Source organism: Suillus bovinus (genome assembly GCF_016758785.1).
Source record: "Suillus bovinus strain UH-Sbo-P2 chromosome Unknown EDB93scaffold_287, whole genome shotgun sequence".
NCBI classification, from domain to species: domain Eukaryota; kingdom Fungi; phylum Basidiomycota; class Agaricomycetes; order Boletales; family Suillaceae; genus Suillus; species Suillus bovinus.
The window spans coordinates 1-20,539 of record NW_024542343.1 but is presented as its reverse complement, the minus strand read 5'-3'; the positions used below and the strand labels follow the sequence as shown (position 1 = coordinate 20,539).

General features: G+C 46.2%; 5 protein-coding genes across 5 annotated transcripts; 3 read left to right on the top strand and 2 right to left on the bottom strand.

Moving 5' to 3' along the window:
- Positions 1-63: 63 nt before the first annotated feature.
- EDB93DRAFT_1341429 (uncharacterized protein) lies at positions 64-1,922 on the bottom strand. The gene is made up of 6 exons (XM_041455471.1): positions 1,663-1,922; positions 1,375-1,607; positions 1,290-1,315; positions 614-1,241; positions 395-558; positions 64-345 (listed from the first exon to the last, which is right to left on the bottom strand). The coding sequence occupies exons 1-6, from the start codon at positions 1,895-1,897 to the stop codon at positions 243-245; spliced, it is 1,389 nt and encodes a 462-aa protein (XP_041300621.1). The 5' UTR covers positions 1,898-1,922; the 3' UTR covers positions 64-242.
- Positions 1,923-1,971: 49 nt separating this feature from the next.
- On the top strand, positions 1,972-3,964 carry EDB93DRAFT_1191712 (uncharacterized protein). The gene is made up of 5 exons (XM_041450865.1): positions 1,972-2,276; positions 2,333-2,527; positions 2,580-2,751; positions 2,801-3,123; positions 3,173-3,964. The coding sequence occupies exons 1-5, from the start codon at positions 2,037-2,039 to the stop codon at positions 3,683-3,685; spliced, it is 1,443 nt and encodes a 480-aa protein (XP_041300620.1). The 5' UTR covers positions 1,972-2,036; the 3' UTR covers positions 3,686-3,964.
- A 648-nt stretch (positions 3,965-4,612) lies between these two features.
- Positions 4,613-9,042, top strand: EDB93DRAFT_1191708 (thiamine diphosphate-binding protein). Its single transcript, XM_041450864.1, has 18 exons — positions 4,613-5,101; positions 5,150-5,680; positions 5,727-5,888; positions 5,938-6,116; positions 6,169-6,241; positions 6,299-6,347; positions 6,368-6,370; positions 6,447-6,559; positions 6,614-6,804; positions 6,863-7,099; positions 7,157-7,329; positions 7,379-7,473; positions 7,529-7,557; positions 7,603-7,659; positions 7,722-7,782; positions 7,836-7,936; positions 7,985-8,149; positions 8,201-9,042. The coding sequence occupies exons 1-18, from the start codon at positions 4,942-4,944 to the stop codon at positions 8,672-8,674; spliced, it is 2,853 nt and encodes a 950-aa protein (XP_041300619.1). The 5' UTR covers positions 4,613-4,941; the 3' UTR covers positions 8,675-9,042.
- Positions 9,043-13,130: 4,088 nt separating this feature from the next.
- EDB93DRAFT_1110245 (uncharacterized protein) lies at positions 13,131-17,498 on the bottom strand (the record flags this gene model as incomplete). The annotated part of the gene is made up of 14 exons (XM_041448029.1): positions 13,131-13,673; positions 13,770-13,883; positions 13,935-14,324; positions 14,369-14,386; positions 14,472-14,599; positions 14,653-14,768; positions 15,006-15,340; positions 15,398-15,564; positions 16,078-16,168; positions 16,324-16,357; positions 16,408-16,541; positions 16,592-17,005; positions 17,076-17,279; positions 17,346-17,498. The coding sequence occupies 14 exons, from the start codon at positions 17,496-17,498 to the stop codon at positions 13,131-13,133; spliced, it is 2,841 nt and encodes a 946-aa protein (XP_041300618.1).
- Positions 17,499-17,878: 380 nt separating this feature from the next.
- On the top strand, positions 17,879-19,603 carry EDB93DRAFT_1110244 (uncharacterized protein; the record flags this gene model as incomplete). The annotated part of the gene is made up of 10 exons (XM_041448028.1): positions 17,879-17,897; positions 17,955-17,972; positions 18,018-18,073; positions 18,119-18,135; positions 18,289-18,308; positions 18,358-18,431; positions 18,618-18,694; positions 18,837-18,861; positions 19,166-19,297; positions 19,448-19,603. The coding sequence occupies 10 exons, from the start codon at positions 17,879-17,881 to the stop codon at positions 19,601-19,603; spliced, it is 594 nt and encodes a 197-aa protein (XP_041300617.1).
- Positions 19,604-20,539: the final 936 nt, after the last annotated feature.

Below are 20,539 nucleotides of genomic sequence, written 5' to 3'. Positions count from 1 at the left end.
GTGTGCGCCGCCTACTACTTTTGTACAAAATTTATCACACACGCAGATATGCGAAGCATAGATGAGGACGACTCTTTCTAATATTTTAATCCAAAGTACTAGTACTCCTTACATAACTCTCAGCCGCATAAGTAAGTTATAGTCAAGTAGCCTAGCATAATCCAAGTCCCGAGCAGATCAGATTTGATCTATTTTCTATCTCAAAGACCAGCGCAGGCAAATTTCACTGGAGCAAAAGCCTCTCACGACACAATCTTGCCACAACAGCTCCATATATAGGAATGCTCGGTTCCCTGGAACCCTGGAGGATATGCTTGCTCCGGGGTATCAGGACTCGTAAAGTACCTGCGCACTTATCTCAGACGATACTGCTGGGACAAAAAAAAGCACTCACTCGTCGCCCCATAACCCGTAATGTACCATGCCAAGAGGCCGGGTGGTGTATTCATAATCTTGTGCAAAACATCCTGGGAAGAAAAATTCCATTACCGTAGCTCGAGGCGATGGCCTCATCCAAACTAGCGACGTGAGTCCGTTACCATGGACACCCATCATGATCTATAAAACACCATCGTCGATTATACCACACTAAAATATAAAAACTACCACAAACCGTGGTTCGTGCCGCAAGCTCGAACTGCTCTGCTCGAGAAAGCTTGTCCATGCTCACGACGTTCACTTCATACCCATACAGGTCTCGAAGCTTATAGAGCTCCTCCACAAGACGCTCATGATCCTCCTGTTTGAGCATACGACGCCCCCACTCTTGACGCGATATGTACGTGATGACGGGTGTCTGCGCCATATCACCTACTACATTCGGATCCAGGCCGCAAACGCGGATAACGTTCGCGCGAATCGTACTCCACCAATGCGCACTCCCAGGCAAAGCGGATGGCTCTGATGCTGTTCGCCCGGTGCTCAAGAAATGATGACCATGCATAGCAGCGGCTCGGTCAGTGTAGATTACGCGGTCCAACATCATTGGGCGACCCATAGCTGCACGATCTTCCCAGTCATACGAGTATTCTGTCGTCAAAGAGGGGAAGGCGCTGCGCAAGACCCATTGGTTCATCAGAGCATAGTCCCTCCAATGGTCTGCATCAGCATGGGCAAAGAATATACGACGGAGAGAGGGAAGCGTAGATTTCCCCATCTCGTCTATGCTAGTATCCAATGAGGAGTACGTGCGCCAGAACCCAAAAAAGAGTTCAGCCGACCAGTGATAATAGTGGGTGATACTGGCATTTGAGATAAGCTTTAGTTAGTTGCTAGCCCCTGTTACTCACAATTGAGGAGGATCGTTTACGAGCCACTGTCGCATTATCCAAGGTTGAGCTGCCAGCGCAAGTTATCATGGTCCCTGTTACTCACCGTTACCCCATCAATCGCCTCGGCGCTTGAACCGAATATTTTTTGAGCTTGAGCAGTTGAGATAACTTGCATCTCGCGGTCCCCTGGTATTCGACTATTTACAGCGTCTTCGCCATTGAATATATCTACAGCGGTGGAAGTGATTGTAAGACGGTCAGGAATACTTGATGGGAAATCCGTTACGACAAAAACAGTGCCGTTCAAGACAAAAAGGTTATCAAAAATGGTCCATCCTATAGGATGCTCGTCAGCCTGGGACGGCTCAAACGACTTGAAGCAAGAACGTACCAGGAACATGAGATACCACGCGGGTGTTTGGTACATGTCCGCTTGACCATGTTATACGCGTCCTCCAAGACTCCCCAAGCGCCGAAGGATGTGCAGGCGATGTGCTTGACCTATCGACATTCCAGAATCTGATTCTATTCGTATCATATCCTGTTTTTGAGAACAATAACAATGAAACGAATACGAAGATGAGTATAATGGCCTCTCTTCGTGTTGGCGCCGACAAGCTATGCATGAGCAATGAGCGGGCGGAAACAAGTTGTCCACGCACAAACCCCGATTGGTAAAAATGTAAGCTAGGTAAATCAAGCTTGGTTCTACTCCACTTCCATAATTTAGAAGTAGGTGGGCCTATCATAGGGCTCATAATCAGAATGTCACTCTCGTCATCATCGACGACAATCCTTGGAAAACGCAAAGCCACTAGATATATTTTACACCTTTCTGCAAGTCCACAACCCGAGTCATTGACTTCAACTGAGTATCTCGCGGTCCACGATATCCCAGAGCCTTCCTCAAAGAAAGCCCGCCATCCTTGCACGTATTCTGGATGCACGAAGTCCTACTCAAAAGCTTGTAGGCTAGCAGAGCACATAAGATCCCATACAGGGGAGGTGATATAGTTCCATGTGTCGTTTTACGTCCGCTGCGTGCTAATCAGCTCAAACAGCGTCCCTACGTCTGCACGACATGTCAAAAGTCTTATTTACGCGAATCCCATCTTCAAGCACATGCAAAAAGCCATCTTCCCGACTCAGAACGCCCTTACGTATGTACGGAATCAGCAACCTGCCAGAAACGGTTTTGGACCCTTCAGCACCTCCAGGTGCATGAAAATACGCACAGGGGGGCTAAATCGTATCATGTGTGTCCTATCTCTACTGTCCAAGCTATCCGCACTAATTTTGTCTTCTCAGTGCGTGGTAGAGGACTGCAACGAGGTGTTTTCCAAACACCATCAGCTGCGATCTCATACCTGCCAAGTACACGCACCCCCAGGTACGAAATCTTACATGTGCACACACCCGGGGTGCACCAAATCGTTCGATACGAACCAAAAGCTTAGAGGTCATGTCAAGACTCATGACGGTTCGTACACCTCCCCGTCCGTGTGCACGATGATTTATCATTCATTTAGATAAACGCTACACGTGTGCACACCCAAACTGCTTACCTTCATCTAATAATGACCCTACATATTACCCGACATGGACGACCCTCCAGGCTCATATCCGGGAGGCCCATCCTCCAACATGCATGCATCCCTCATGCAACGGACGAACTTTCGCTTCTCAACATAATCTGCGTACTCATCAAAAATTACACGAACAACAAGAGTTAGAAGCCATTCTAGCAGACGTAGAACCATCAGAAGCAACAGACCTGCCTCGCAAACGTAGACGCGGTGGGGAAGTGGGCAGAGACTGGAAATGCGACAAATGTGGGAAAGAATTTAAATCTGTATGTTCATCAACGGATGTTTTTCAATGCATTCTAACGTCATTCATAGATGAAAGCCCTCACGACGCACAACAACGTGATTCATCTCGGCCACAGAAATCACATCTGCCCACATCAACATTGCTCCAGTGCCTTTGGCTACAAACACCTCCTCGAAAGGCACCTGGATAGGATTCATAGCACAAGGAGCGACCAATCCATCGCAGATCCGTCTGAGTCAGACGGCGCTACAACCACTGATACTGATACCGACTGTCCTGACAACGAAGCTGCAAGCTCAGCACCGCACTTAAGCATCGACCGCATTACCGGACATGCTTACTCCCTCCGCAGTCGCATGCCAACATCAAAAACCATACGATGTCCATACCCCAACGTTGAAGACCTACTTCTATCGCCTCCAGAAACCTCGCTTTCTGGTTCTTCAGCACACTGTGATCACATCCTAACTCGCGCGTATGATCTACGCCGACATTTGAAGGCCGAGCATGGACTCATTGGGGACAAGTACAAGGTAGACTCTTGGGTAAGATCGCATAGAGGTAGCGCTCAGACATCTTGATCTCTGTCCATTACGGGAGAAGTCCTGTCTACAGTGTTTTTCATTTTCCGATGTTTCCATTTGAACCCCTTCTTGATGTGGGAGCTGATATGTGTTTTCTCTCGACTCTGGGCAATAGAAGGAGATTGAGGATAGGGATGGTATAAATGCACGCAAATAGTGCGTTTGCGATGTGTCTATACCACCTCAGTCTTAGTATCGATCGCATGGATTTTGTGAATCTATCCTAAGTGTCTTCGTTATCGACTTTGCGCTAATCAGTATCATTATTGAGCCAGCTGGGTTACCGTTGGCTGAAGGCGTTCAGGGCGCGAGATGAGGGTATGGCTTATCATCGTTGGAAATTTTTCCCCATTTCCTGAACGGCCTATGCTTTATCTTGGAAATTCAGGAGATAGACGGACGATGACAGTCGGACTGAAGCAATGGTTGTAAGCCAATATGCCGACGATTTGGCCCTTTGAAATTTGACATGTGGAATATGTATAAGAGGAAAAATGTCAAAGCGCGAGTGGTTATCATCAATATTGAAATATTAATTGCGATTGGTCTACGTAGGTAGTCATTAAAAAATTCCGATGATCTTGAACCATCCAAGTAGGCTTGCTATATCGTCTTCACCAAACCTTACTATTTGATTTTGGTGAAGATGAAATTTTGGTGAGACTCGGATGAATTAATTTCTTAAACTCAAATTTTGGTGTTTTATTTGGGTCCTGGGAGGGTGCCATCTTGGTCTAGATTTATCCAACTCGCATCTGAGAGGCACTGATCTAAGTCAAGGATGCAAAGAAGTTACGTGACTGGACCGAGTCGAGAGCAGAATAAAAACTAGAGTCAGTGAGAGTGTGAGGTTGGTCCAGGCAGGTGAGAAAATTGTACTGTAAGCGAGCTGAGAACACGCCAGCACTTGACTTTGTTCACTCACGTGATTATTTCCAGACTACTAGTAACGCCCGCCTTTAATGCTCTACCCTTGACATTCAATTTGGTTTATTCATGGCGCTCGTTGCATCAGACGAGTCTATATAGTCTCATGAACAAGCTGCCCAAAAAACACCGCGTGCGCTGGAGCAAAGTAAATCGGACCAGTTCGGAAGACTTATAAAAAAAAGTGATCATGCTAATATTCATCGTCATGTTCCGATCCGAAAATTGCCAGCTCCGTGTCACGAGTCTCTTCCCCGCATTTTCACTGCCATCGTCTTGCTAAGACCTGATAAGGTCTTACACGCTATTGATCAGTAAACCACTCCATGTCGATGAACTCCATCTATGCGGGTCGGGCCCATCTTCCGACTCGGAACACTCTTGCCCGCGTTACACAACGTAGCGGCCGCGTGCTCATAGTGCGCAGGAAGTATCATGACGAGTCGTTCGGATTCAGAAAAGCACGCGACTTTACCATTTCGGACTGTGAGTGTACCGTCTGAGTAGCTAGCACTCATGCGAATCCCTTGTCAGATACCTCGGACCAGCTTACTAACCGTGCAATCAATGCTCCCCTGCTGAGGTATGCTGACTCTCTGCGCACCCATGGTCATAGAGCTGCCTCTATCGACCCTCTCGATCTCCTCCGTCGTGAGCGCATTGCCGCACTCGACCCCGTCCGTTATGGCCTCGATGACCCTCATCGCACATTTGATGTAGACGGTATCATCTGGACCGGTGAGGGCAAGCAGGAATGGACTCTTGAAAATATCACCTCCTTCCTGAACTCCGTATACGTCGGCCGCATCGCGTATGAATATATGGACCTCCCGAGCAAGACGGAGAGGCTGTGGTTTGCGAAGCTGTTAGAGTCACAGAGCGCTTTAGAGCCCATGACTGTCATCAACGCGGATAGACAAAAGAACATACACACACTGCTCGCCAAGTCAGAGGTGTTGGACAATTTCTTACAGGCCAAGTTTCCGAATTTGAAGAGATATGGACTTGAGGGCGGGGAGTCCATGCTGCCCGCATTGGATGCCCTATTCGAGGCCGCATCAAAAGGTCAGTTTCATTTTAATCACGGGGATCATTTCTGACGCACACATAGCTGGCATAACTCAGCTCATCCTTGCTATGCCTCACAGGGGACGTCTTAATCTTCTTACAGGGCTCTTGGAATACAACCCTACTTCCCTCTTCCACAAAATAAAAGGCGGTTGTGAAGTGGATGAATCTTTGGGCGTTTCCGGGGACGTCCTCAGTCATCTTGGTGCGCATCTTACCTGTCATATCTGCGAAAGTTCTGACTATCACTCAAGTTGCATCCCCAACATTGCAGTACGGCGAAGCTGATGGCATAAAAGTCTCGTTGCTGCCAAATCCGTCCCATCTGGAGGCCGTGAACCCTGTTGCACTTGGAAAAGCCAGAGCGAAGCAATATAGGTTGCTTAAAACCTTATCTAACGATAATAACCAATATTGCATGCTTGGCGATAAGGTATTGTTACGACGTGTCATTTGTGGATCGAAGTGCTTACAGGGACCGCTAGGTTATGTGCGTCCAGCTGCACGGCGATGCCAGCTTCACAGGACAAGGGGTAATAATGGAAACCCTTGGTTTAAGTTTGTGGCCTCAATACAGATCTCATAAGTTCTAAAAGTTCAACGTGATATTTACAGGTGGTCTTCCACACTTCACAAGTGGCGGAAGTGTCCACATTGTTGTCAAGTATGTTTGTCAACTCTCCTTAATTACTGTCCTAATTTCTGCCTCACAGTAACAAGTCAATTGATACAAGCTACCATGAATTGATACTGACATACATTGCAGCGTCGGATATACTACTCCTGCCTCCTTCGCCCGTTCTTCCTTTTACTGTAGCGACATTGCCAAGATGATCAACTGTCCAGTTCTGCATGTCAACGGAGACTCCCCCGAAGGTTCGTCTTTACCTTAATCATTACTTATAACTTCCATCATCTGAGTATACACAGATGTAATTCGTGCTGTCGACATCGCCTTCAAATATCGCAACCAATTCCGCAAGGATATTGTGATCGATCTCATTGTTTATCGCCGCTGGGGACACAATGAACTTGACGAACCAGCATTCACGCAGCCGCTCATGTACGAAAAAATTCGTTCAAGGAGTTCTGTCCCGAAGTTGTATGAAGATAAGCTCATCGTATGCCTGGTTCTGTTTTATGTTTTTCAATGCGAGTGCTGACGGATGTATATTCTAGTCGGACGGTGTTATCTCGGTTGAAGCAGCACGAGCTGTCCGAGACAGTTACAAAGCTTCGCTGAATACCGCGCTGACTGATGTAGCGTCGTATGTTCCCCCTCCCGTGAGCTTTGAGGGAGCGTGGAAAGGCATGGTTTGGCCGGCATATCATGCAGCACGTGAGGAAGAGACAGGCGTGAGCAGTGCTGTTCTCAAGGACGTTGGCAAAGCCAGCGTAAATGTCCCTGAGGATTTTGTAAGTGATATGCATTTCTTGTATGAACCAAAGTGACACGGGCCACGCCCGACGCAGGAAATCCATCCGCGGTTAAACAGGCATGTAAAAAACCGTCTCAAGAGCATTGAGAGCGGCGAAGGAATCGACTGGGCGAGTGCGGAGGCAATGGCGTTTGGCTCGCTGATGCTTGAGGGTTGCGATGTGCGCATCGCGGGACAGGATGTAGGAAGGGGGACGTTCAGTCATCGGTACCGTCAATGCTACGTTAGTATATAAGGGAGACTAACACAGCTGTAGCCATGCGATGTTGGTCGACCAGAAGACAGAGGGCGTGATTGTTCCGCTGAACCACGCGCTTACGGAGGCGAAGGGCAAGCTGGAATTGGCAAACAGTGAGTATCTATTTTTTGTTCGGGGTGTTGCCTTATATATATATGTATTTCAAAGGTTCTCTCAGCGAGATGGCCGTACTTGGCGTAAGACGCTTTTTCCTTTCTTGATTCAGCCTAACAGTATTGTAGTTTGAATACGGAGCATCTTGGGAACGACCTGATCTATTGCCCATTTGGGAGGCACAAGTGCGTCATTACTTCCTTGAGACTGCTAAACTCCAAGCTAAATGATTTTATTTATGGTTCAGTTTGGTGACTTCTTCAACGGCGCACAAATCATCATTGATACCTTCATTGCGAGTTCAGAGAGTATGTCTGCGTGCCTGCGTGTTTTCCATTGATCGCTTATTGTCCCCATTCAGCTAAATGGCTGAAGCAGAGCGGCATCGTCCTGCTCCTCCCTCATGGTCTAGATGGTGCTGGTCCTGAGCATTCCAGTTGTCGTATAGAGCGGATGTTACAGGTAAATCTATTTCTCGGCATTTAATGAACGTCTATTAACATATTTTAGCTCACCAACGACCCCTACGTTGCCCAAGAGAAACCGAATGTAAACATGCATGTAGTGTTCCCGACCACGCCTGCACAGTACTTCCATCTTTTACGCCGCCAAATTAAGCGGAACTACAGGAAGCCACTCATCGTCGCTGCTCCTAAGGGATTACTTCGACTTGCTGTATGTGTTGTCCCAATGCCCTTCCTACATTGGCTAACGCTAAACACGCAGGCTGCTTCGTCGAAGCTGACTGACATGGGTCCCGGAACAGCGTTCCAGCCCGTTCTCCAGGACCTTGCAACTCTCGCTGATCCCAAAGCTGTCCAGCGCGTCGTGTTGCTCAGTGGCAAGCTCTACTACGATCTTGCAAAAGAGCGCGCAACACGCAACCTCCAATCGCGTGTCGCCCTCATCCGCGTCGAAGAGCTTGCGCCATTCCCGTTTACCGCGCTCAGTGAAGTGCTTGCGCCTTATGCCAATGCTAATAAGCAATTGGAGGTGCTATGGGTGCAGGAGGAGCCTAGAAATCAGGGCGCTTGGGGACATGTACAGGAGCGCATTCGGGAGGTATTGAATGGATTGGGCGTAGATGGTGGTGCGGCCTACAGGGGGAGGAAGGAAGATGCGGTATCTGCGCCAGGGACTGGGAAGTTGTATGGAGCACAGCAACTGGCTGTCATCGACAGCGCTTTCCAGGGGCTGTGAATGTTTGCAGTACACGGCTCATCAATCCGTCAAGTCACTACATTATTTGCAGATCCTTGGGGGTTCTTATCGTCCAACCAATTCCATGCAGCATACTTCAATCAGAGACACTAATACATTTGATGATTCCACGAAGATGATTCGTGCAGCACTCTACTTTGCCGAATACATTTATTCCTTTCCTTTTATTGTCACTTTAGGCTGCCTGATACATGAGTATCGGTCACATCAAAATTCCAACGCCTCCTCAAGTCAGCTAAGAACCCAATACGGCTTAACCTCATGGTTGGAGATAAATAGATTCTTTATGTAGCTCGCCGCGTGTTTATTAGTATCCCAACTTTAAACTATTTTCCGGTGTCAACCAATGCTTTTTCGCAGGATGGATCCGGTGGTGAATCATACATCCGACGAGGTAAATCCCCTTGATCTTGCATCTTTCTGGCTTACCTTATGGTTATTGTTTCTACCAATTACTTATGATGACTTCCGTGCATTGGTCATATAGCACACCTGGTTCACTGCCTAAAATCAAGCAAAGACGACCCAAAGCGTGATTGGTACATCTAGCATCCTAGTAAAGTTGTCGACGGGGAAGAACTTCCGCAGAACAACTGGAAGAGCGTATTCCAAAATGTTCTAACAACCTTCTTCACTGCAATAGTAACACATCCGAGTCAGTGCTTACGGCTATACTGCACCGATATGAAAGCAGAAACACAACTCGCTTCTGTAAGGCTAGTTGCGACTGCGCGATCAGAACTTGGTGCAAAATGCACGTTCGAGAGCAACAATAGATCAAGACGAAAATAAGACACATGTTCGAGAATGAGATTTCGATGAGACAACGGACTTTTACAATATTTAAAACGTTAGGAGGAATACGATCACGTACATACTGTCACTACAGCACTGCTTACTATAGCAAGTCAGTAACGAGTGGCTCGTGTGTTCTAATGATGAGGGAAATGGAACTCCAAGTACAAAGAAAAAAAGAGTGGGGCTAGTAGAAAAATGTATTCGTGTCTCGAATGTGAAGAGTAAAGCCCTTCGCATCGATGAATCACGAGGACGACTTGCGTCTGATTCAGACGTCGTGGTTGGCGCGTGAGGATACCATATCCTTACTTTTGGCATTTACCATGGTACTGTTATGCAGGCGAGTCATAAATATGATTAAATTCAGGACAACTACCGATACTCACGCAATGAGGCCAAGAGCAGATGCAATCTGAGTCAGTCATGCATTTGCCCCAGGGACAAGATTGTTCGTCGAAGGGCATGGCAGAGATCGATGACGGTAAAGCAGCGACGGCAACGAGGATAATTGCAGAGAAGAAACGCATTGTTTGTGACTAGTGGGATGCTAAGATCAGATAATTCTGAACGAGATATTTGGGAGACGGCTGGCTTTTATGTGCTTAACATTCCTTGAAATTTTTGCCTATGTGGTTGTGCCTTCACTAGCCAACCACTCCTTTGCGATAAGAGGGATTGAAGCGGACTCAACGCTTAGAGACGAGCGGCTATCGGAGAGTGTGTTTGCTGCTTGAGAACAAATGCTCAACAGGGACACTAACAGCGGGATCATGAGAATGTCACGGGCAATGCGGGACAGCACAGGAAGCATTGTCTAGTGTTGCTAAGTCGAATAAAGTCAGCTGCTGAAGAATGAACAGCCAAAACAAACGAATTTTCCAACAGAATGAAAGATTATCCTCCTGTTCTGTCGTGCATGGATAAAGGCCACTCAGGTTATTGTCGACCTCTTCCTAAGATGTGCTTGGGCCAGCCTTCTGCATGTGCATCTTGGCTTGAAGTCAGAACGTTTGACAGGCGAGACAGTACTAGCAGTGGGAATGATGGGGGAAGTATCTGTGCCATCCTCAGGCTCGCCGTCGGAGCACCATCCTCGGAGCATACATGGTACATGTGATCAAGAAGAACTCGCACGCGGGCCGCGAGATTGGTGTTTGTGTTGAAGTCAGCACATCATGGTCATAGTGCGAGCACAGGAGTAGAATATCAAATCTATAAAGTAAGGGAGGATGGTGAGGGAACGGTACCGGCCGCTCGCGTGGTTTGCACTTGGGGCGCGTAGCGCCATGTGGTTTTTGAGTAGATACGCTTACCTCGCGTACTGTAGAGATTTGGTAGATACTAGAGACTAGCACGCACCCGTTGTGCCTTCGGCACAGGAAGCAAAAAGAGCGCTTCGCGCTCTTTGTTGGCTTCCTGGCCTTCGGCTTCATCCTACTTTGGGTGACTTAATAATTATTGCAGGTTTTAAATAAATTATATTTTATTCACTGAGTTGTGATCAAAATTTCAAAATAAGTTACATACTTTGAGCAGTATTTTGACAAAAGTAAAAGTACAATTGAATATATGTATTTTCTCATCTGCTGTTGTGTTGGTGTTCTGTGCCCCTTCCTCCCGTCCTGTTGTCCTCCTCCCGTCCTCCCGTCCTGCTGTCCTCCTCCCGTCCTGCTGTCCTCCTCCCGTCCTGCTGTCCTCCTCCCGTCCTGCTGTCCTCCTCCCGTCCTGCTGTCCTCCTCCCGTCCTGCTGTCCTCCTCCCGTCCTGCTGTCCTCCTCCCGTCCTGCTGTCCTCCTCCCGTCCTGCTGTCCTCCTCCTGTCGTCCTGTCATCCTCCCATCCCAGACCCTTCAGTCATTTCCAACGTAGAACCCTGGCTCCGGACATGCAAAAAGGCTGTAGAATCCATGCCAGCCAGTCACCGGCCGGTAGACATAGGATCAGTGCTGGCCAGTCTGTCTAGGAATTCTAGTAATAGCATTCACAAGCATATTGCAATCACTATACGATATGCAGAACCTGTGCTGGCCAGATTGTATAGTATATTAGTACAGGATGAGCTTATTGGATAATGTTCGGGCCAGCCTAACATTTACAGAGGGTGATATTAGGGTGGCCATTCAGTCAATATCCTACTTACATATGTAATATGTGGATTTGCTAATCTACATATCTACCTATGACTATAGATAATGCTCGGCCTGTATGTCCTGAGGTGACATAGAAGGCTAATGGCCAGGACTTAAGGACTAGTCATATATGTAGACTACCAATATATGCTAGAATTAACAAATCTGGCCAGCTTGTCTGTGGGGCCATGTGGAGCAATGACGGCCGCTGTGTGGTGTATAAAAAATTATTGGGCCTGGCCAACATGCCTATTGCCCACATAGAGGGATGGTGGGCAGGATGTTATAAGCTGACCCGGCCAGCACGTTGGCTATGTGGCCTAAGAGCATGGCTGGCCATTCAATGTAGATAATTATTAGACCTGGCCGACATGTCTATGGCCCACGTAGAGGGATGGCGGCCGGGCTGTTATAAATCTAAAGGTGGCACGGCCAGCATGGGTTTTACATAGGCTACAGACCAGACAGGCCATTTCGTGTACTATAGAATAAACTTACCTGGCCAGTTTGCCCATGAGCCATATAGATGGATGTTGGCCAGGTGTGTTGTATAAATGTTTTAGTGTACAAGAAAATTATTAGGGCTGGCCAGCTTGAGAAGATATTACACTGTGGCCACCATCCTTCTACATGGCCCAAGGGCAAGTCGGCCAGCCTTAATGATTTTCTTATAAGCTGAAGGTTGTCTATTCTATGGTATGGCCAGCCTTGTCTGTAGCCTATGTAAACACGATGCTGGCCGAGCACCTTTAGATGTATAATATCCCGGCCACCATCCCTCTACGTGGGCCATAGACATGTCGGCCAGGTCTAAGAATTTTCTACACTAAATAAGGTAGTCTATTCTATGGTACCTTGTATGGCCAGTCTTGCCTGTAGCCTATGTAAACACCATGCTGGCCATATCTGCTTGAGAAGATATCACACCTTGGCTGCCAACCTTCTACATGGCACAAAGGCATGTTGGCCAGCCTTAATGATTTTCTTGTAAGCTCAAGTATTATACATGATAGACAACACTATACACCAGAGTACCTTATTCTAAAGTACACTGAATGGCCTGTCTGGTCTGTAGCCTATGTAAAACCCATGCTGGCCGAACCACCTTTAGATTTATAACATCCTGGCCGCCATCCCTCTATGTGGGCCATAGACATGTCGGCCAGGTCTAATAATAAGCTCAAGTATGATAAATGACAGACAACACTATAGACCAGGTTAATTTATTCTAAAGTACACTGAATGGCCAGCATGGCCTGTAGCACATGTAGAACCCATGCTGGCCGAGCCACCTTTAGATTTATAACATCCCGGCCGCCATCCCTCTATGTGGGCCATAGACATGTCGGCCAGGTCTAATAATTTTCTTCACTGAATGGCCAGCCTTGCTCTTAGGCCACATAGCTAATGTGCTGGCCGGGTCAGCTTCAGATATAGTATGATACCTAAGAGGATAATGACCAGCGTATTGTATATTTAACAGCTCCAAAGACAATACACAAATATTTGACTAAAGAATATTCTTCCTAGATGGTTGCCTAGATCTGGTTGACTGACGAATAGGTTCATCTTCAATCCTGGCCTTCTTAGTCTTCACTGAGGAAGTCTGGTTTCTCACCCTTTTCTTCCCTTTGGATTTGCCTGCCTCCTGTTCCTGCTCGTTGTCCTTCTCCACCTCCTGCATCTGCACATCCAAATCTCCTGTCACCTCCTCCTGCTCATCTTCCTCGTCCTGGTCCTTGTCCTCTTCCATGTCCTCATCCTCTTCCTCATCCTCTTCCTCATCCTCATCCTTGTCCTTATCCTCATCCTCGTCCTTGTCCTCTTCCTTGTCCTCATCCTTGTCCACGTTCTCACCATCAACTCCCTTCATCTCCTCCTGATCACCCTCATCAAAGTCACCTGATGTAGCCTTCATCGCCAACTCAATGAGGCCTACAATGGCGCATAAGGTATGACGGATTGCGTTGTCCACCTTAATCATACATTGGAGGTCCATGATTGAACTGGCCAAGTAGATGGGGGTACCAGGTGGGGCCTCGTCTTCTTCATACTCGATGACTCATTTACAGTCTCTCAAAATCAAACCCAGGCCCAAAACCACTAGGGCACCTGAGGACGAAGACCTGATTGGGGCCTGTGTCAATACCTCCAAGCTGGCCATCACCATGTCCTGTGACCCATGCAAATACTCTGGAAGGTAAGACTCTCCGCAACACCAATCAACCCATGGAGGTAACTCAAGCTCCTCGTTTGGTGTTGACTAGTGAATGAGTTATGATCAGTACATTCCCAAGATTAATAATGCACTTACAATATTTTCCGTCATTTTAGCCAGATCCTTGACTGCATCTACGAGCTCCAGGTAAGAGCTATCAGTGCTGAGCCCATCTAAAAATTCAAAGCGGCGGTCAAGTGGAACCTCAGCTGGCGATACTACAGCTAAAGTAGCACCCAGTCCAGCCAGACTATGCTGTTCTTCTTCAGAGGTAACTTCGTCATATGGTTTCACCTTCCTGGAACTTGCTTTGTCCCTTTTACTACGTCTCATGTCCATTGGTCTTGCCTTGATAAAAGAGACAAGCCTCTTTTTCGCCACGCTCCGACTCTCCCAATACTTCCAGATGACATTGATATCCTTCGATCTCATGTGAGAGGGGTCACAGATGAGAAGATTATCTGGAACAGAACTAGCCGCCAAATACTGTGACGGACAAGGAGTGATGGTACGCCAGGGCACGGGCTTACTAGTGCCAGTGAAAACTTCTACAGAAGCAAACCCAATCAGCAAGCATATAGTAAATCCATGACGAAGACACCTACTGTATGCAGCATGAAAAATCATTCTTACAAGCTCTTGTTGACCCTTAAGTCTGATACCATCACGAGAAGGAAGTTGGGCATAGCCTTCATCGTCCAAAATGAGTTCAGGTAGTCCATGTTCCTCCTCTTCCTTGTCGTCTTGATCAGCTGTTGGGTCTATTGATTTATGGTCAATTAATGTTTATAAAATGAAGTGATAGTAACTATACAAAATTCGCCCTTCGCCCACTCAGCAAAGAACTCGAACCCAGTTGAAGTCCACTCTTTTATACCGTCTGAGCTGACGGAGAAACTTTTTTTGACATTCCTAGGCTGAGATTCATGTCTAGAGGAGTATAGTTTAGTAGTTTTAAGATATATAAACGACCTAATACTCACAAGGTGATGTTCAATGTCTGATCTGCTCATTTCTTGTGACTGACAAGCATCACGATGTGGCAAACCCATAGTTCAACGGAGTTGTTCAGAAAAATCTTCAAGGACTTTCTTGAGATTATTCTTACGATACCTGCCAGCTGATGTCAGACTTGAAACCCTAACAAAAAAAATTCACTGAGCTCACATAACCTGGCTTTCTTCTGGTGCCCCCTCTGTGTTCCACTTCTCTCGTGCATAATCAACTTCTTTCTTCTGTGTCAATGACATTTGGTTGAACCATTCTCGCGCATGACGAGTACGAAACTTGATGGGATCCTTCACACCTTTTCTCGCCTGCTCTGCCTTGTCAAATTCATCCATTTCTTGTTTAAACAATCTCTGAGCCACGTCCCAGTCGGTCAGCATTTTCTTATAGAAAGATGCTTCCTTTGGACGGGCACTAATCTCCCTTGCCTTTGCAGCTCCTTCCTCATCAGATTCTTCTTCGTCATTTTTGCGTCCGTAGTATTTTTTGATTGCCTGCAAGTAGTGTATTAATAGACCTGTCAAATATCCTAACATCAGTAAAAATAATACCTTCTTCAAAGAACTTGGCAAAGGCACTTGTTCGCCTTGTTCCTTGTGAGCTACAACTATGGCCTTTCGAATTTTCTTGATCACACGAGACCGCTCTGACTTTGAATTGGCAGCCAAGAACTTGGATTGATAACTGACTAGGATAGCTCTGAAGCTACTGGTCCAATCTGAAGACATAGATATATGACTGGAAGGTATTGTTTTTAAAAAGTAATGCTGTGGATTAACAGTACTAGGATGTATGAGAGTGCGGCTGGCCGGTGATCTCAGTCAAAAGATTCTGATCAACAAACATGTCGCGTGGATCACGTGATCGTGTTTAAGTGCGGCTGGCCGGTCAATCAACAAACATGTTGCATGGATCATGTGATCGCGTTTAAGTCATGTGATCGCGATCGATTCACGTTTCAAACTTCATGATTTGAGAGCACATCAAAATAGATTCAGTACTGTAGACATGCGACAAGAGACATGTAGATATAAGACATGAAGGGCAAGCAAAATATAGGCCTACAGGGCAAGTTGGATCCATTGCGACTGAGGTGATTTACCATGTGTAAGAACTCTTGTCAAATTCTCCGGTTGATGAAACTCGAAGGACTGGGTGCAAGTCTGATTCTTACATTCAAAATAATAAACCTTGTGATGGTTCACCGAAGTCCATGAGTCAACCCACCCACACTTTGGGCATTGGACAGGGAGGTACTGCCCCCAAGGGCGAAACACAGCATGGGTCCATGTGAATTTGATGACGTTCAATGAGTCGGAATTCTTCACAAACAAAAAAAATGTCGGAGTGCCGACCCAAGTTGAGAGAGTGACTCAGCATAAGGAGGGAATGCATGGCTGATAGAGAATCGCTCGATGACGACACGCTCGATGAATGCGAGAAGAAGATGTGTGGCGAAGCTTGGCTGGAAACGTACTGCATTGAAGGCTACAGAAGCGGAAAGTTGATGTCTAGTATAACCACATTAAGTCAGACACAAGACGGATCAAGAATAGCTTACTGGAGTACTGAGGTCTTCAAGTTTTCGAAGCTCTCGGAGTTGTTGACAATAGCGCCGCAACAGAACAACCATAGGTACGATTCAACAGCAAGGTTGATGAGATCCTTGAAAGGACCAAGCACGATGTCCAAAAACTTTGTTTCCGACAGTCAGTACATGTGCGAAGTTAAACAAACGAACTTACAGTATTGACTGGAGTCGAAATATAAGTTTTCTTCTTGCCCTTGTAGCCTACAAAGGGGTCGCCGAAGTCATTGTCGGTATGGTCGGAGACCCCAAAGATAATGCGTTTCAAACCGCCAGGGAAAGCCAAGAGGTTGAGGACGAGTTTGTTGACCATAGAATGAAACTTGACGATCTTCGAATCAGAGCCGACGTCAAAGATGACCTCACGAAAAACGATTCCGCCGTCAGGAAAGTAAGGCAGGAGAAAATCGTGCGAGAGTTTGAAAGGGCCGCCCGTCGTGTCATTGTCGATGAGGTTAAGATGGATGAATAGCACGGTTTCGGACGAAACCTGTGCTTGGTGGGACAACTCAAGTGCCCCATGGATCTGAAGGAATGTGTCGAAAACGGGCTTCCCATCGCGGTAAAATCCCTGTAGTTGATATACACATGATTGAATCAATACAACAAGAATAAACCGAAAACAAAGGTTAGGGACTCACGAAGTAAGGATTCTGGGAGCCGCAGCCATGATGTTGCACTAGGACATGGCAGGAAATGCAGACAAATGTGACACCGACTCCAGAAATAACGTCCTGGTGACGTGGCGTGATCTGCAAGCAGTTGGAGCACATAGTGCGTGGACACAAGTCGCACATGAACAAGTGGTAGTCGTCCACTGCTCCGTCGCGACAAACAAGACAGAACTGTAGGTAGATGTAGATAGATGTAGTTAGTTGAAATGTTGAAGAAAGATAACGTTAATTACGCACATTGTTGTGGTCCCTTCTCTCCTCCTCCTCAATCCTCACAGTCCCCACTTCTACCCTTGAAATGGTCGAAACGGCACCAGGTAGGTTAAGGGTGACACGAGGCGCCACACCACCAGTCGACTTCTTGCAGGTTTGTTTGGTCCGAGGGGGCATGGCGTAGTCGTGGGTGCTGGGATCACAGATGCTGGTATGACGGCTGCTGCTGGGTAAACGCGAAAGGCAGAAACAATGGTAACGCGCTGAGGACAATGGTATAGTATTAATATTGAGACTACAAACAGTAGACGTGCTGGACTTGCAAGTTCACAAGTTTGTGACACAAACACATCCAAACAACAAACAACACCAAATAGACACGTTGGTTCAAAGTTCAAAGTTCAAAGTTCAAACGTGCTGTTGACTTTGCTCTTTCCACCCATCTTCACACTACACACCTTTTCTTTTTTGATTAATCTATGATACACGCTAATTCTATGGTACCCTTTGGGTCCTTGCAGGGCTGCAGCCTGCAAGGATCCAAAGGATCTACCATAATGTCAACTTTCATGCGCAGTAAGTTTTTTCTTCATTGTGTACTGTTTGCTAATGTTTATCTCTACAGCCACTTAGCGTCTCCCCCCCTCAATGGTAAGTCTTTCGCTTAGTTCACCACCCGCTGATTTCGCTCTTTAGCTCTAGTGTTTTTCTATAGTGCGTCCTTCATTCGGTTCACTGTGCGCTGCTCAATGGTAAGTCTTTCATTGCGTTCACTACGCGCTAATTTCTCTCTTTAGTTCTACTCTTTTCTCTGGTGCGTCCTTCACTCGGTTCACTGTGCGCTAACCTTTCTCTCTCTCCAGTGTCTTGTTTCATGTCTCTCCCGCGGTTAGATTCGGTGTCAGGATTTTTTCTCAAGTTCGTGTTTCTTTCTGTTCACTGCCTGCTAATCTCTCATTCTCTCTAGTATTTTTTTATGTCTCTCTGGTAAGTCTTTCATTCATTTTTACCGCATGCTGATGTTATCTCCCTCTAGTGTATCTTCTCTTCTTAGCGTCTCACTTGTTGGTAGTGGGTGATCTGGGGGCTTACATGCGGTGCATGCCACTTGTGAGTGGCTCCCGCTCTTGAACCTGAGGGCTTACATGCGGTGCATGCCACTTGTGAGTGGCTCCCGCTCTTGATTATGGGGGCTTGCCTGTGGTTTGCGTGTGGTGCATGCCATTTGTGTTCACGATGAGCGGTGATTTTTACTTATTCACACCTAAGTCACATCTGACTTGGAAATATTTCTAGTCTCACAAGACTTTGACGCAACATAAATTTCAGAAGCTCAGTGCCATATTTGATGTTGGGCGACATTTTTATCATCTGTAAGTCCACATACTACTCAAAAACATTTCTCGCTGATAAATCTTACAGGACTTTGTCACAATACGACTTTGAAAGCTAAGTGCCTTGCTTTGATTATAACTATATCTAATTGTTCAGCAGGGTCTTAAATTTACTTTGTAGACTTTCTTTGGAGTGTACGGCTTTGGTGAGGAGGGCCCCCTCACTGAAGCCGTACACTTCCCTAATTTTTTCTTTATGTGGTTTGCGTTATGAAAGTCTTTGTAATTGATTGTTTGTGTACTACTTTGTCCTGCTATACATGTCTCTAAAAAGTCAATTTTTGCCGCTCTGAAAAGTCACATGACCGTGGAAAAAGTCCTTTAAAGGAAACAAGGTATCGTCCTATGAACTGGATCTGGGTCTGAGTAGTATACCTATGTTAATGTCAGGATTCTGAGTTTTGAGTAGTATACTCAATATATGATAGCATCTTGTTACCATTTTGATAGATCGTCTGTGCGCGTGGCGCGTTCCACTTCAATCCTGCCATGGGTTTCGACGCCGCCACCATCTCAAGCAACAATGACAATTTCGACCTTGACCGCTGGAGAAAGAATTTCAAGGACAAGCATGCAAACCTGGTGAAGAAGATGCATTTCATGTAATCGCAACACTATGAACTGGATCTGGGCTATGATGACATCTGAGTAGTATACCTATGTTAATGTCAGGATTCTGAGTTTTGAGTAGTATACTCAATATATGATAGCATCTTGTTAACATTTTGATAGATCGTCTGTGTGCGTGGCGCGTTCCACTTCAATCCCACCATGGGTTTCGACGCCGCCACCATCTCAAGCAACAATGACAATTTCGACCTCGACCGCTGGAGAAAGAATTTCAAGGACAAGCATGCAAACCTGGCGAAGAAGATGCATTTCATGTAATCGCAACAATGATTGTTGAGATCAAGGCAGGAAAAGTCTTATGAGGGTTCAAAACTGACAATGATAATTTGCACACTTGACTTGATCACTCAAGGATTTCTCTTGACATGGACTCTAAGCTCGAGACTATATCTGATGAAAATATCTACCCTTGAAGGCACTCTATCATTTCGGTCTTTGCATATTATTCAGTCTCTCCTTACTTTACTCAAGCTTGGTGATTGAACTCGTGGGGTTATGACTCATTTGAGTCTACATGAAATTCGGGTCAACTCCGGATTTATCAAACCTAATTCGGATCAATATGAAATTTTTGAGCCGAGGCAGTTGAACTAATTCACCGTCCACTGTAGTCCAAGTTGCTCCTTTTGCCTTATATCTCTAAAATATATATACCCTTGAATGCACTCTATCATTGTGGTCTTTCCATATTATTCAGTCTCTCCTTACCTTACTCAAGAAGCTTGGTAATTGAACTCGTGGGTTAATGACTCATTTGAGTCTAAATGAAACTCGGGTCAACTCTGAGTCATCAAATTCATCAAACCTAATGCAGATCAAATTTTAATATGAAATTTTTGAGCCGAGGAACCAGGTTGAACCAATTCACCGTGCAGTGCACTGTAGTTCAAGTTAATTGTGTCATGGCCTCATTAGGGCCTGAGTCAAGAAACCTTCATGCCTTGCTGAGTTCAGAGATCAAGCAAATAATGAAGGAAGCTTCTGCAGTGCCTGTCTTCAAAGGTGGTGTTCTCCAACCTCATCTACTGCAAAAGGCGCGGTATGTGTACTTATCAGTCTATTATGATGGCAGTAGCTAATAGACAAAGTATGAGGATTCGGTTGCAACTGAATTCTTGTTTGTCAGCAGAGCCAGCAGGTCATGGTTGTGATCTAGTGACAGAATACGAAATACGTCGTGCATCTTTGACTATT